We start from the raw sequence: 13,783 nt of genomic DNA, 5'->3' as shown, positions 1-13,783 counted from the left end.
TTCTCAGAATCGAAGAGAGCAGAACTTTGGGATTCAATCCAGTTGGTACATAAAAATGTGTCCCCTAATTTCTTCTGTATTACACTGTGAAGGGACAGTTTTTCACATTTATTTGATCAGTAGCATAACACAACATCAAGCCCTGAGACAGAGTGTTTAGATTGACAGCACATCTTCATCCCATAACTACCAATTAAAGATTATGCATTAACAGTTGGACTGTCTTTCTGCCTCAACCTTAGCATTCCAGGCCATTACAGGATTTTGAACCTTCCTATTAGTTTAGCACTGCATTGATCCTTGATTGATCAATTAACCACAGTGCTGCAGATTATTTTGATAATTAAGAAGAAACTGAGTCTTCTGTTGAACAGCGGAGCTAACTCCAGCTCCCATATCTGTCTGACATCACAGACTTTCAGAGGTTTCAAGAGGTTTATTTATAGTCAAGAGTCACTCAGGCACAGGATACAATAAATCTCATAATATTCTTCCCACCAAGTATACTGTAGCATGAGTTTCCAAAGAGACGGGCATAATGTCTTGTCCCTGAATAAATTCCTATTTTCTGAGAGGAACAAAAAAGAGCCAGTCTAATAATACTACGACAAACATGAATGGTATTTTAAAAAAATCTGTGTTGATTGCTGCCCCCCTACACACAAAAATATTAGAGAGCGAATCAGGTCTCACCTGGGTCCAGTTTGGCTATCCTCTTTTCCTCACTCAGTGCTGCCCTCTCATCTTGCAGGAAGAGGCGCTCCAGCATCACCATCTCTGCCGATGGACTCACCTGCTGAAAGGCAGACAGAACACAGTGCAGTGAGTGCACAGAGTCCGGGCAGACAGAACACAGTGCAGTGAGTGCACAGAGTCTAAGAAGACAGAACACAGTGCAGTGAGTGCACAGAGTCAGGGCAGGCAGAGCAAAGTGCAGTGAGTGCACAGAGTCCGGGCAGGCAGAGCACAGAGCAGTGTGTGCACAGACCCCGAGGAGACAGAGCACAGTGTAGTGAGTGCACAGAGCCCAAGCAGACAGAGTCAGAGCAGACAGAGCACAGTGTAGTGACTACACATAGCCCGAGCAGACAGAAGACAGTGTAGTGAGCACACATTGGCTTACAGACATTGCAAAGAGACCCCAAAAAATAAAAGAACCAGTCAAAACAGACAGTACATTATACTATTTTGATCATTCAGGATGTTTTGGTCAGAAGGCTACTTGTGTCAGGTCTTCATAGTGTAGAACTGTTTCCTGTCAGAGTTCAAATAGCAGATGTAGCACATTTAAATTACAAGAGCAGCAGGGCAAGCATCAGGTGGCTGTGCTCTTTTTTCTTTTTCAGTCATTGACTTTCGATCAAAATCAACTTGCATTCAACTTAAAGCAGCAGTAGCGTGTTCCAGGGAGTTAGAACAAGAAAGCATTTGAAAAGATGCTTTTCTAAATGACAGACAGGCAAATGGTAAAACAGCCTCAACAGCTCCAATCCATTATGAAGATTACATGTCCATATGTACAAAAGAGGTGAAAGAATATAGAGAGAGTTTGAAAGGAGACTGAAGACGTGACTGGGATTTTTCTGCTCTGCATTCATCCTGCCATTTTAAATGCTCTTTCTATAATTCAAACATTTCACTTGCTACCAGTCCCTGCTCAACTCCACTTCATGATTTTGTGCTTTTGCTAGAGATAAACATACAGGACTTTACCATTTTCAACCGCCAACAGCAGCCACCTGAAGCCTCAGCTGTTCAGGCATCACCTGCTACCCAGCCTTGTTGTTTAAGCCAATGTCCTGGATTCCTTGAAGAAACAGCTAGGTGAGATCCTCAGATCAGCTCTCATTTCTAGCCTTTCTCATGTTTTCTTTTAAATACTGACTCAGCACTGAGTCAGCTACTCCTACTTACCTCTTTCTCCTCTGTCAGATATTGCAAAGTCATTCTGGTGCCTCTCTGACCTACACTCAGAACAACGATGGGCTGCTGTGTAGAATTAGGTAGATCTTAATGTATGTAAGTCACCTTAGATGCAGGCATCAGCCAACAGAGAATGAACACCAGATGTTCCAGATGCTGTCTTACCTGTGCCTCCTGAAGCAGCAGCTGGCGGTACTTGTTGAGCATGTCCTGAGTGCGTTTCAACAGCAGACTGGACACCACTTCAAACTGCTCGTCCACTGCACACAGAAGAGAGATCGCTGGTCAAGGGCTGGGATCTCAGGGCCACATGGTCCACCACCCAGAGCAATGTGGCTAGGGGGGGCACACCATGGCCAAGTGTTAAATGAAAAAAATCTCATCACAGCAAATTTGGACTAAATTCTTTAATCAAGAACTCTGATTACATGGTTTATACTGTATATCAAAGGAAAGGGTTGGTTAAAATATATCATTATGTTTAGAAGATATTAAGGTTGAACAAGATTTTTTTCCAGAATTTATGGATAGACCATATTTCCATTTTTTGTCATACCCACCCAATATGGAGTAGACAATTGTGTTTTTCATTTCTCAACAACAAATCACACACCTGCACATGTAGAGAATGAGTAAGTATTGGCAGTCTTGTGATCTGCCCTCTTTGAGCCACTCTTAACACATCGCCGGTATCGTGATTCTGTGGCACGGAAACCCAAAGGAGCCCTGGTCGACTTCTGCCCTCAGAAGACCTCAGTCAGCTGTGCACTGACTGGGCCACTCCAGAAGCTCTGGATTACCAGATCTCAGATCCTCAGGAAAAAGGGACCCTGCACATACTGTAGCTCATCCCAAAATCACTCAGGGCATGATTTTTCCAAAGTCAGTCCTGTGTGATCCCACCCTTAAATCACACAGACAATGCTCATAAGACAATGAGCAGATTCATAGATAAGCATTACCCATGCTTTTTTCTGTAACCTTAGTATAAATATTAATCTAGAAGGTTTGCATCAATCTCGCTAGGTCAAACTACCACATAAGATATATGTGGCTGATCCTTAAGTCTTAACATATTTTTTTCTGCTGCAAAACTGTCCCAGTTATTTTAAATGATAATCATACATTTTATGTTCAATGAAAATGAAGAATTATATGCCCACAGCTTCTCTGCAATGAACTATTTTAGTTTCTACAAAATGATGCCCGTAGGACACACAAATTCATGCTTTCTGTTCCTTTAGAGGTCATTTAATTTGAGAGTTTAAGAACAGAATTGTGCTGAACAACAGAATTGTACTTTGCCTGTTCCTTGTAGGCACTGTTGTAAGATAAGCTACAAATAAGCCTTTAAACAGCTGGTCCACCACGTCAGTATTTCCCAATCTGTGGTCCATGGACCACTTGCGGTCAATGATAAGCTGCACAAAGCAGTTTCTACAACAACGCAGTTCTATTAATCTATCTGCTACTTGTGAATACAAAGCCTGAGAGGAAAAGTCATATGGAAAAAGATGAAAGCAAAATGAGGTTTCATATGATATTTCATAGTAAAATGAAAAAGAGTAAAGCAATTTAAATCGTACTTCTGACCTTCACTTAGTGAAAAAAAGTATAATTTTCAATCTGTGTAAGAAAGTAGCACACAGTTTGGCTCACCCACCCGGAGAAACTAAAAATGGCTATCATAAATAAACATTTCAGTTTTTACTCCTACATACAAGCATACTTGTGCGTACATTAAAATGAGTTTGAAAACAGTTTTGGGTGTCAACAAAGCATCCATGAGTGAAATCCAGAACTAAAGGTAGTGCCTACTTTAAAAAAAGGCTTGGATCCACTGCATTATTTTGCTATGTTTTAACATTGTTACAGGTGACTCAAAATGTGAAACGTTTTTTAAAAGCTACCTTATTCAGCAAAAGATGAGTTTGGTTCATTAATAGAAAAGTCAGTGTCCTTGGTTGTCATAGCAAGTTGGTATCCATCTTCAGTCAGGTCCTCAGAGTGAGGTTATTAGATATGCAAAAGGATGCCCCTAGTCGACACAGATTTCCTGGAACGCTGTCTTTTGACTACCGACAGCTGATTCCACACTGGAAAACAATGACAGGCCCATACGAGCCCTGACTCACCTCTATAAAAGTCCTCGGTGCTAGGCAGCACCCCCACGCAGGTGTGATAGGGGAGCAAGCGGCTCAGGCTGTCCTCCAGGGAGACAAAGGGAGTGCTGACATCGGGGTCCATCACAGAACTGTGATCCGAGCAGATCTGCTGCTGGAACCTGGGGTACAGACACACGACAGGGCCTAGTGAAAGCACCCAGCTCCAATCTAACAACTTTGTCTGCAGACCACAGTACATTTGACCTATGCCTGCTCTCAGTCGTATTTTCAAAAGTGTCGCAGAAAAAATACTTTTTACTAAATTTCTTTTTGGTAGTGATTATTTACCTGGTTGCAAACATTCAACTTTTGCTCAAACTGCTACATTTCAACTGGAATGCCACTTTGTGGCCTTATACAATGGTGTGAAAAAGTGTTTGTTCCCTTCCTGATTTCTTATTTTTTTGCATGTTTGTCACACTGAAATGTTTCAGATCATCAAACAAATTGAAATATTAGACTAAGATAACACAAGTTAACACAAAATGCAGTTTTTAAATGAAGGTTTTTATTATTAAGGGAAAAAAAGTCCAAACCTACATGGCCCTATGTGAAAAAGTGATTGCCCCCTAAACCTAATAACTGGTTGGGCCACCCTTAGCAGCAACAACTGCAATCAAGCATTTGCAATAACTAGCAATGAGTCTTTTACAGCACTGTGGAGGAATTTTGGCCCACTCATCTTTGCAGAATTGTTGGAATTCAGCCACATTGGAGGGTTTTCGAGCCCTATCCACTTTTTTAAGGTAATGCCACCACATCTCAATTGGATTCAGGTCAGGACTTTGACTAGGCCACTCCAAAGTCTTCATTTTGTTTTTCTTATGCCATTCAGACTTGCTGTTGTGTTTTGGATCATCGTCCTGCTGCATAACCCAAGTGGGCTTCAGCTTGAGGTCAGGAACAGATGGTCGGACATTCTCCTTCAGGATTTTTTGGTAGACAGCAGAATTCATGGTTACATTTACCACAGCAAGTCTTCCAGGTCCTGATGCAGCAAAACAGCCCCAGACCATCACACTACCACCACCATATTTTACTGTTAGTATGATGTTCCTTTTCTGAAATGCTGCGTTAGTTTTACGCCAGATGTAATGTGACACACACCTTCCAAAAAGTTCAACTTTGGAGTGGCCTAGTCAAAGTCCTGACCTGAATCCAATTGAGATGTGGTGGCATTACCTTAAAAAAGTGGTTAAGGCTCGAAAACCCTCCAATGTGGCTGAATTCCAACAATTCTGCAAAGATGAGTGGGCCAAAATTCCTCCACAGCGCTGTAAAAGACTCATTGCTAGTTATTGCAAATGCTTGATTGCAGTTGTTGCTGCTAAGGGTGGCCCAACCAGTTATTAGGTTTAGGGGGCAATCACTTTTTCACACAGGGCCATGTAGGTTTGGATTTTTTTCCCCCTTAATAATAAAAACCTTCATTTAAAAACTGCATTTTGTGTTTACTTGTGTTATCTTTGTCTAATATTTCAATTTGTTTGATGATCTGAAACATTTCAGTGTGACAAACAAGCAAAAAAATAAGAAATCAGGAAGGGGGCAAACACTTTTTCACACCACTGTATCTAGAGTATCAGGGTTTCAGTAAAACTAAACATGAAGTAGTATGTTACAGAATAACATCACCCTCTCAGATGCCCAAATATTTTATTTTTATCTTATCTTAGCTTTATATATTTTTTTAAAAAGTGCTAGAGAAATATATTAGAATAACCCAAATATGCCATTATTCTTTTCCGGCTACCGGTTAGGGGTTCTTCTATGGTGATCAAAAATTCAACTTTTTTATATCTGTGTATGGACATTTTATCACTCAGGATTTCAGCAAAACACTTTCTTTCACCTTCAGTTACTGACAGCAGCCTGTCTATTTAGAGACTCCATTCAGTTAATACATATACAGTATGGTTCACAATAATACAGTTATATGGTTATTGTGTTCTTGCAAGTAAATAAGCTAAGAAGAACAGAACATAGAAATCCTGATTGTGTTTTGGGATAAAACAAAACAAAAGGGTAAATAATGGGAATTTTAGATATGTAATTACTTGTTCCCTATCTATGATAACTTCATGATTTGTGTAGAACTGTATGTTTAATTACAGGCAGTTAAAGAGTAACAGAGTTGATGATGTTACCAGGAATCACCCTAGATGTTTAGACAAAAATTCTCAAACACCCTTGTCAGTCCCCCCAATCTGATCTCCTTGGACTCTGACCTTTGTCTCCTGAGCAGAGTATTCACTGGTCTCTCCACGCTCCCTGTCTGGACTGGTGGCTGACAGAAAGACAAGGACAGGTTAAAATTTAACAGCTCATATTTAAGCATCTACACATCTTATCATGATGCACAGATCCTATCTCTGCACAATCCCAATGAAAATGGGATACCCCATTTCTTTAAAGGTTGTCCAATGTGTGCAGACCAATCCATGACCAATAGTTTCTCAACACGTTGTTTTACCAAATACTTTAGATTGCGTTACAAATATGTCTTAAACAGTTTAATCTTAAACTGGTCAATCTATCTACAATGCCCTTGTCTGTTTGGGGTGTTACAAATAAGCTCTCTTTTCAACCTTTACCTGGGTAAAGGAGGGATGATTTGTTCAATTTGCTAGCTAATATTCTATCAACTCTCGTGAGATTTGCATGCAGGGTCTGCATATTTTCAATTAGTTCTGCAATATTTCACCTAAGCTAATGGCTGCTAGAGACAACCAATCTTTCTACAGTGGGGTGCTTATATGATAATACCATGTGCAAAACATTAATATAGTTATTTTTTTCAATTTGTGATTTATTAAGAATATCAATCAAGGGAATGCAAGAAAACTGAAATACAAATTACGAAGTTTCACAACATTACATTGTATCAGTCTAGGTTATTCACAGAATAAGAGATTTGTAAACCCTGTGTATACAAAGATGCACAAATTTTTAATTATGAAATATATAAGAAATATACTTTATCAGTTGTATAAGTAGTAATAACACGACTTAAGTAACTGGTGATTATAGGCATGTGTATCAGTAGACTAGCATCTGTTTGACGAAGAGTGATCAAGTAAGTACACTGTACACATAACTGATTAAACCCCTGCTAATGAATGTAAGCATAATTTTAGCAACATATGTCGCTAATACAGTAAGCACCATGGACCAAATACCCAGATGTGGTCCAATTAGCATTTCATTTCTTACCAATATCAGCTGATATTCAGCACACCAAGTGATTTTTGTAAAGAGAAAATTTCATGTCTAGTACTTTTTTTATAACTGAGACTACTTCTCATTAAGTTCAGAATAGCAAATATTAACACAATGCCCAGTCATGTATTTGAATCATGAACATAATTATTTTCACCCTTTGCATAACATAGGTGTGAAAACATTTGTACTGTAAGTATCGAAAGACAGAAACTTGGGCAACCTGACATATTTTAACTACAGTATATATGAGCTTTCAGTGATAGTTCATGTTAAAATCAGGGCTTGCAATTCAAGAAAAATTAATATTAGCTGCGTGCAAGTCATTTTTTCAGTGACAGGACACATGTTAACACATTAATCCTGTACACTATGAAAGTTACAGGTGTTTTTCCTCTACTTATCTGTCTGATCACAAGAGTTCAGAGCTACCCGCATAAATCACCAGAAGCAACATTATGCCTTCAGACTTCAGAACAAGCAGTGGCAATATCGAAATACTGTAATATGTAAAAACATAGGACTTAACGAACGCCTCCAACTGCCCAAGAGATGAGTTTATTACAAAATCTCTGGGTGAAGTGGTGGCACTGTGGCTAATGATCTGTGCCTATGGCTGGAAGGTTGCTGGTTCAAATCCCATGGCTGGCAGAGAAATCCTACTCCGTTGGGCCCCTGAGCAAGGCCCTTAACCCCAACTGCTTCAGGGAGTGCTGTATAAATGGCTGACCCTGCGCTCTGACTTCAAGCTTCTCTCCCTGTCTGTGTGTCTCAGGGAGAGCAAGCTGGGGTATGCAAAAAGACAAATTCCTAATGCAAGAAATTGTATATTGAATATGTATCTTATCTTAACAATTCTCATGTGTGAGATTCTCTGTAAGTCTTGACCTCAACTGCTGATGCCAGCATTACAGTCATAATCAAAAAGCAAAGCATATATTTGCATTTTGAACAGAAAGACTGAAATAGCCAGATATTGCAAACGCCCCTGGAGATTTCTCATGTTATCTTTCTTTAAAAGGTTTAAAGACCAGATGCAATAAATATATTGACTTCTGGGGCTCAGCAGTGTGGTGTTATAGTGAACGTATGTGGGGGTATGATGAAGAATCAGGTTTCCTTCTCACCTGTGGCTGCAGCAGTGTCTGAATGAGTGGCCCCTGAACCGGAGGCCCCTGAACTTTCGGGGAGGCAGGCCGGAGCCCCAGGGTCAGCAGTTTCCCATCCACAGCCAGCACAGCGGCAGGCTCTGTCAGAGGAGACAGAGAGGGGTGTGTAAGACAGGGAAACCCACAAGGTCACAACAGTAACAACAGAGACTCTAAGCTGCTGTGAAGCTACATATGTCTGAACACTGATGTTCAAAAATGGATTTGCTCTGTTCTGTGTTATTAAGATTGTAAAAGGTTACGCATCTACTCAAGAAGCAAAGTATGTGTGGGAGACAGAGGTAATGCAAGTCATGTTTTTGAAGACAAGTCGGTGGGAAAATTAGATATCAGTCCATCGGAAGATGAACAGAAAAGAAAAAGCACATTTTACCACCAAGAATCAGAATTCTACTATTAACTACTACTGTCTGTCACAAATAAGTCCATAAATTAGCTTTTGAGCAGATGCCCTCATCTGTATCAACATAGAAAGAACAAATAATGAACTATGTGTACAAAAGAGCTAATTCTGCAATGCCTTGTTTAATATATTACCATAATGAGGTCTTATCCTGCCAGTAAAACCCTTTTTTCAGACATAACAGGGCTAACAGCTTGCCTCTAAAGGAAATATCACTTCATAGATGCTTAAATTCCACAATGCCTGAAATCAGTCTATCGATGCAGAAAGTTTCAAATTAAGTTTGTTTGCTAACTACCAAACAGACCAGATGGACCAAGAGCCTCATTCAAACCCAGGGTCTAGCCTCATACATTTCACTTAACCACTGCACCACTCAGACTAATGAACATCACACAGCATCCCTTTAAGAAGTAATAGAGAAAAGGGTAGATTGTACCATATCCTGAGGAATTCCAAAACAGGATTTTGTCTCTTCCCAGTGGGAGAGTAAATCGCATTGCAACAGACAACTTCCTCCAGGTGACTGCCCAGCCAGTAAAGTGCCCTTTGGAAACTAAGCGACCTGATTTTCAAGTCATGCTCATGTAAGCAGGTACTTTATAGGCATTGTGATTTTTGATCCTCTGCAGCCCTGAAGGACAATCACTGTCTCTAGGCACACACCGAACCCAACTTACAATGCTTTCTTGTAATTCTTAAGGTTTGCATAGCATCCTCAAGAAAGACCTATTTGGTTTGTTAATCACATTCAGAGAGCTTCTCTATAAAGCACTAGAGGGTTGGTGCCATCTATACATCCATCCGTCATTGTCTAATCTGCTAATCCAGTACAGGGTCATCCAGCAAGGGTTGGACACAAGGCAAGATACACCCTGGATGGGATGTCAGTCCATAGCAGGGGGTTAATACCATAGAACAGTAAAGAACAGTCGGATTTGTCCAGATCTGAATTCTGGTGACTATGATTGTCCTACAAGGTACGATAATGGAATAGAGCACAGGAATAACCTGCAGATAAATGAGGATATGAAAAGTGAAATAACCAGTTACTAAAGGAATGAGAGGAGAACAATTGGTCACCAACAACACACAAATACAAAACAAGACTGGCAAGGTTCTTAAAGTGAATAGCGCATGTAACAAAAAATGTTTTTACCACTGCCAATGTTGCAGATTTAAAGTGTTTAACAAAAGAAGTTATATTATAAGTAATAGGTTTATTCCATGCTGAAAAAAGAAGAAAGAGAACACAACGTTTCGGCCGTGGAGCCTTCTTCAGGTGTGAGAGAGACAGGGCAGTAGGCAAAGGTAAAGTAGCAGGAGAACAAAGGTTGGGAGGGAGGAGGAGTGAGAGGCGGGAGCAGGGGACAGAAAGAGAGGCCAATCAAGAGGTGTGAAGTCAGAATGGGTGCAAAGAGGTGTGAAATGAAACTTCCAATGAATGGAGAAAATTTAAAAGAACAGCAGTCTGTCGTTAAGAGAAGGGAGAATGTGTGTTCCTAGCTGCAGAATAATTTTAGTTTCGGTAGTCTTTCTGATGTACGAGTTCGGAAAACCGTCTTTGAGAACACAGACGGAGAGATTAGAGTGGTCGTGGCCGTCAGAGGTGAAATGAGAAACAATGGGCTTGGAGAGATCTTTAATCTTCACAGCCCTGACGTTCTCTGAAGTGGTCTCCGAGTTTCATTCCTGTTTCTCCAATGTAGATGGCTGGGCATTTACTGTAAGAGATACAGTAAATAAGGTTGCTGGAGGTACAAGATGCTGTCTGGGTGATCCGGAATCCGGTCAAGGGAGCTATGAACAAGGAGGTTACGCAGATTAGGTGGTCGGCGATATGAGATGAATCTGCGTAACCTCCTTATTCACAGCTCCCTTGACCGCCCTCAACAACCATCCACACCTGGCACTTTCCCTTGCCACAGAGCTCGCTGTATCACCTGCAAGTACACAGCCACCACCACACTCATTCAAGGCCCTTCAGGACAATTCCGGATCACCCAGACAGCATCTTGTACCTCCAGCAACCTTATTTACTGTATCTCTTGCAGTAAATGCCCAGCCATCTACATTGGAGAAACAGGAAGGAGACTCGGAGACCGCTTCAGAGAACACGTCAGGGCTGTGAAGATTAAAGATCTCTCCAAACCCATTGTTTCTCATTTCACCTCTGACAGCCACGACCACTCTAATCTCTACGTCTGTGTTCTCAAAGACGGTTTTCTGAACTCATACATCAGAAAGAATCCCGAAACTAAAATAATTCTGCAGCTAGGATCACACATTCTCCCTTCCCCTAACGACAGATTACTGTTCTTTTAAATTTTCTCCATTCATTGGAAGTTTCATTTCACACCTCTTTGCACCCATTCTGACTTCACACCTCTTGATTTCTATCCCCTGCTCCCGCCTCTCACTCCTCCTCCCTCCCAACCTTTGTTCTTCCGCTACTTTACCTTTGCCTACTGCCCTGTCTCTCTCACACCTGAAGAAGGCTCCACGGCCGAAACGTTGTGTTCTCTTTCTTCTTTTTTTCAGCATGGAATAAACCTATTACTTGTTCCTTTACAGCCTACGCATGCTGACCCAGCTACCCACCTGAAGTTGCATAATTATAACTTATACACATCTTTTTGTAAAATAGAACCTGGGTATTTACAGTTATGCCCTGCAAAAAGCAATGTCAGCAGTGCTCGATGTTTGCATCTCTTGAAATAACCACCCAACTAAATATCAGGTGGGAATCAAGACTGTCAAGAAAGGCCATTTGAATTCTCTCATTAAACAAAATAGATACATTTGACTGTGAATCAACAAATCGGAAGACAGTGATAAAAATAGGTCAACCACATCACGGACACATGGAGTTTTTTACCTGTAAGCAAATTCATTGTGAGATAGCACATCAAGCAGTACCACATAAAATTGACCCTTCTTCTGCATGGCTCCTGACAGCAGAACTTTACTATTACTGTCTTCTCTTGCTGAATCAGAACTGACTGGGTTCTAGCAACCACCATCCAAGCATTTTGAGCACTAACATTAGATTCTTAGGAAATGTCTATTTTTTTCTGCATTCTGGTGGCATAATTAACTTGTCTTTATCCATGCTGATAGTCTCACACTGAAAACCCTACAATACCAGTTATGGCACGGCATTGCGGCAGAATGACATTCTTACCACACCATTTTTAAAACACTGAGTTGCACCAGCAGCAGCAGCTGCCATTAAAACGAATTCATCTATCACTGCGAGGGCATGTGGGGTTTTTACTCTTACTGGAATACTACTCTGGGGATGCCACTTCCCATAGCCTGAGTACTTACTGAATTAAATAACTGGCTTGGATTGAACAGAAAAGGTTTGCTTTTGCTGGGTCAGTATTTTAAATTTGTCTGACGGTGACACAAGTTCGTTCACATACAAGATTCTTTTCCTTTAAATGGAGAATCGTGAGAATTGCCACTTACGGAGACAATTGGATTTGGACATTGTACTCACACGGGGAAAAAGACACCTCAGACATGCCCACCCATTGAGCCATTGACCTTTTAACTTTCTGCCAACTCTGTGGCGATGCGCAGGAGGTCTGACTCTGAACGGAGGAGTGGTGCATCCCTCACCAATGTCACACAGCTCAATTGCTATTGCGATTTCGGATCATAGAGCTCAACCTTCAGCAGTCAGGTCAAGTCACATTTAAACATTACTATTCGCTGCCAAAGGAAATGCTAGTTTTTGAAGATGGACTTAACACTTCTTCTTGTCCGTTACGCTGCCAAGTGTCTTTCCTATCATTTCACACTCCTGTCCCTAATGGACTTTGGTTTCAGACTCCACTGCCCAGCCATGTAGATACTCACTGTTAATCATCCTGGGGTGAGGCACAGGGTCCGTCTGGCTCCGAAGCCCTGATGTAGGCTTGCCTGGTATGGACAAGGATGCTGGCTGCTGCGTGGGTGGACTAGTGGGTAACGGACAGGATACAGCGCCCCCTGGTGTTAAGACCCGTCCAAGAGTTGCTGATTTCAGGGGTCTGGGCACTGGAGACAAGGGCGGCACCACCTGTCCCTGGCCGGGTCCTGACACTGCTAGTGTCACTGTCTGTCCACTGGGCGGTGAGGAGAAGCTCACTGGGGGTGCACTCTGAGAGGTCTGCCCTATCAGAGGCGAGCATAGAGTTCCCGTATGTCCACTCCCCGGGTTCGTAGGTGGAGTCGCCTGAGTCGCATTGGTTAATGGAGAGGAGAGGGCGACAGCCTGCCCTGTTAAGTGCACATTGGGGGCAGCAGCACTTCCCAGAGGGGATGGGAGGGTGACCGCCTGGGCAGCGGGTGAAGAGCCTGTGGTGTGGCTTGTGGCAGGTGGGGATGGCAACTGTAGAACCTGCTGTTGAAAGACACAGGAATAACTTTAACAATCACAAATCACCAGAACGACAAACTGAATCGCTTCGCCACAGGCATAGAGTTCTTAGGACTACAGCAGAAAAACATCAGAACACAATCGATAGCCCATTCAGCTTTCCTGTGGCTTGTTAGCAAGGTTGATTGTAATGATTGCAGTGCTACAGTGTCCACAAGAAGAGGAGACGTTTTCAGGAGGGAAAAGGGCAAGGCTGTGATAAAGACAAGATAGGATCTTAGATAAAGATCAAGATCATAATGTAGAACAAGAAAAAAAGAAAAGACAAACATAGTACATATGCATCATGGACAGCTACAGTAACTAAAACCAGATACATATCATGGATGAGAATTTGCCATTAAAGTTTAACATACTGTAAAATTCAGTTACATTCACCTGATGAAACTCTGAATTTTAGCTGAGCTGGCTAGGGCACCTGTAGATGAATTACATTTTCTGAACAGCTGAATAATCTTTGGAATCTGCATTCTGT

General features: G+C 41.5%; 1 protein-coding gene across 1 annotated transcript in view; it reads right to left on the bottom strand.

The window, feature by feature from the left end:
• The window catches only part of LOC102685807 (BRD4-interacting chromatin-remodeling complex-associated protein), a 33,812-nt gene that overhangs the window by 6,298 nt on the left and 13,731 nt on the right, over positions 1-13,783 (bottom strand). The window contains exons 9-14 of the mRNA XM_015350951.2: positions 12,747-13,272; positions 8,435-8,556; positions 6,317-6,375; positions 4,059-4,207; positions 2,089-2,183; positions 694-796 (exon numbers count right to left, since the gene is read on the bottom strand). Of these exons, the coding sequence (XP_015206437.2) occupies positions 694-796; positions 2,089-2,183; positions 4,059-4,207; positions 6,317-6,375; positions 8,435-8,556; positions 12,747-13,272 (1,054 nt within the window). The remainder of the gene's footprint in view (positions 1-693; positions 797-2,088; positions 2,184-4,058; positions 4,208-6,316; positions 6,376-8,434; positions 8,557-12,746; positions 13,273-13,783) is intronic.

Source organism: Lepisosteus oculatus, chromosome 8, assembly GCF_040954835.1.
Source record: "Lepisosteus oculatus isolate fLepOcu1 chromosome 8, fLepOcu1.hap2, whole genome shotgun sequence".
NCBI lineage: Eukaryota > Metazoa > Chordata > Actinopteri > Semionotiformes > Lepisosteidae > Lepisosteus > Lepisosteus oculatus.
This window is presented reverse-complemented; position numbering and strand designations above follow the sequence as displayed.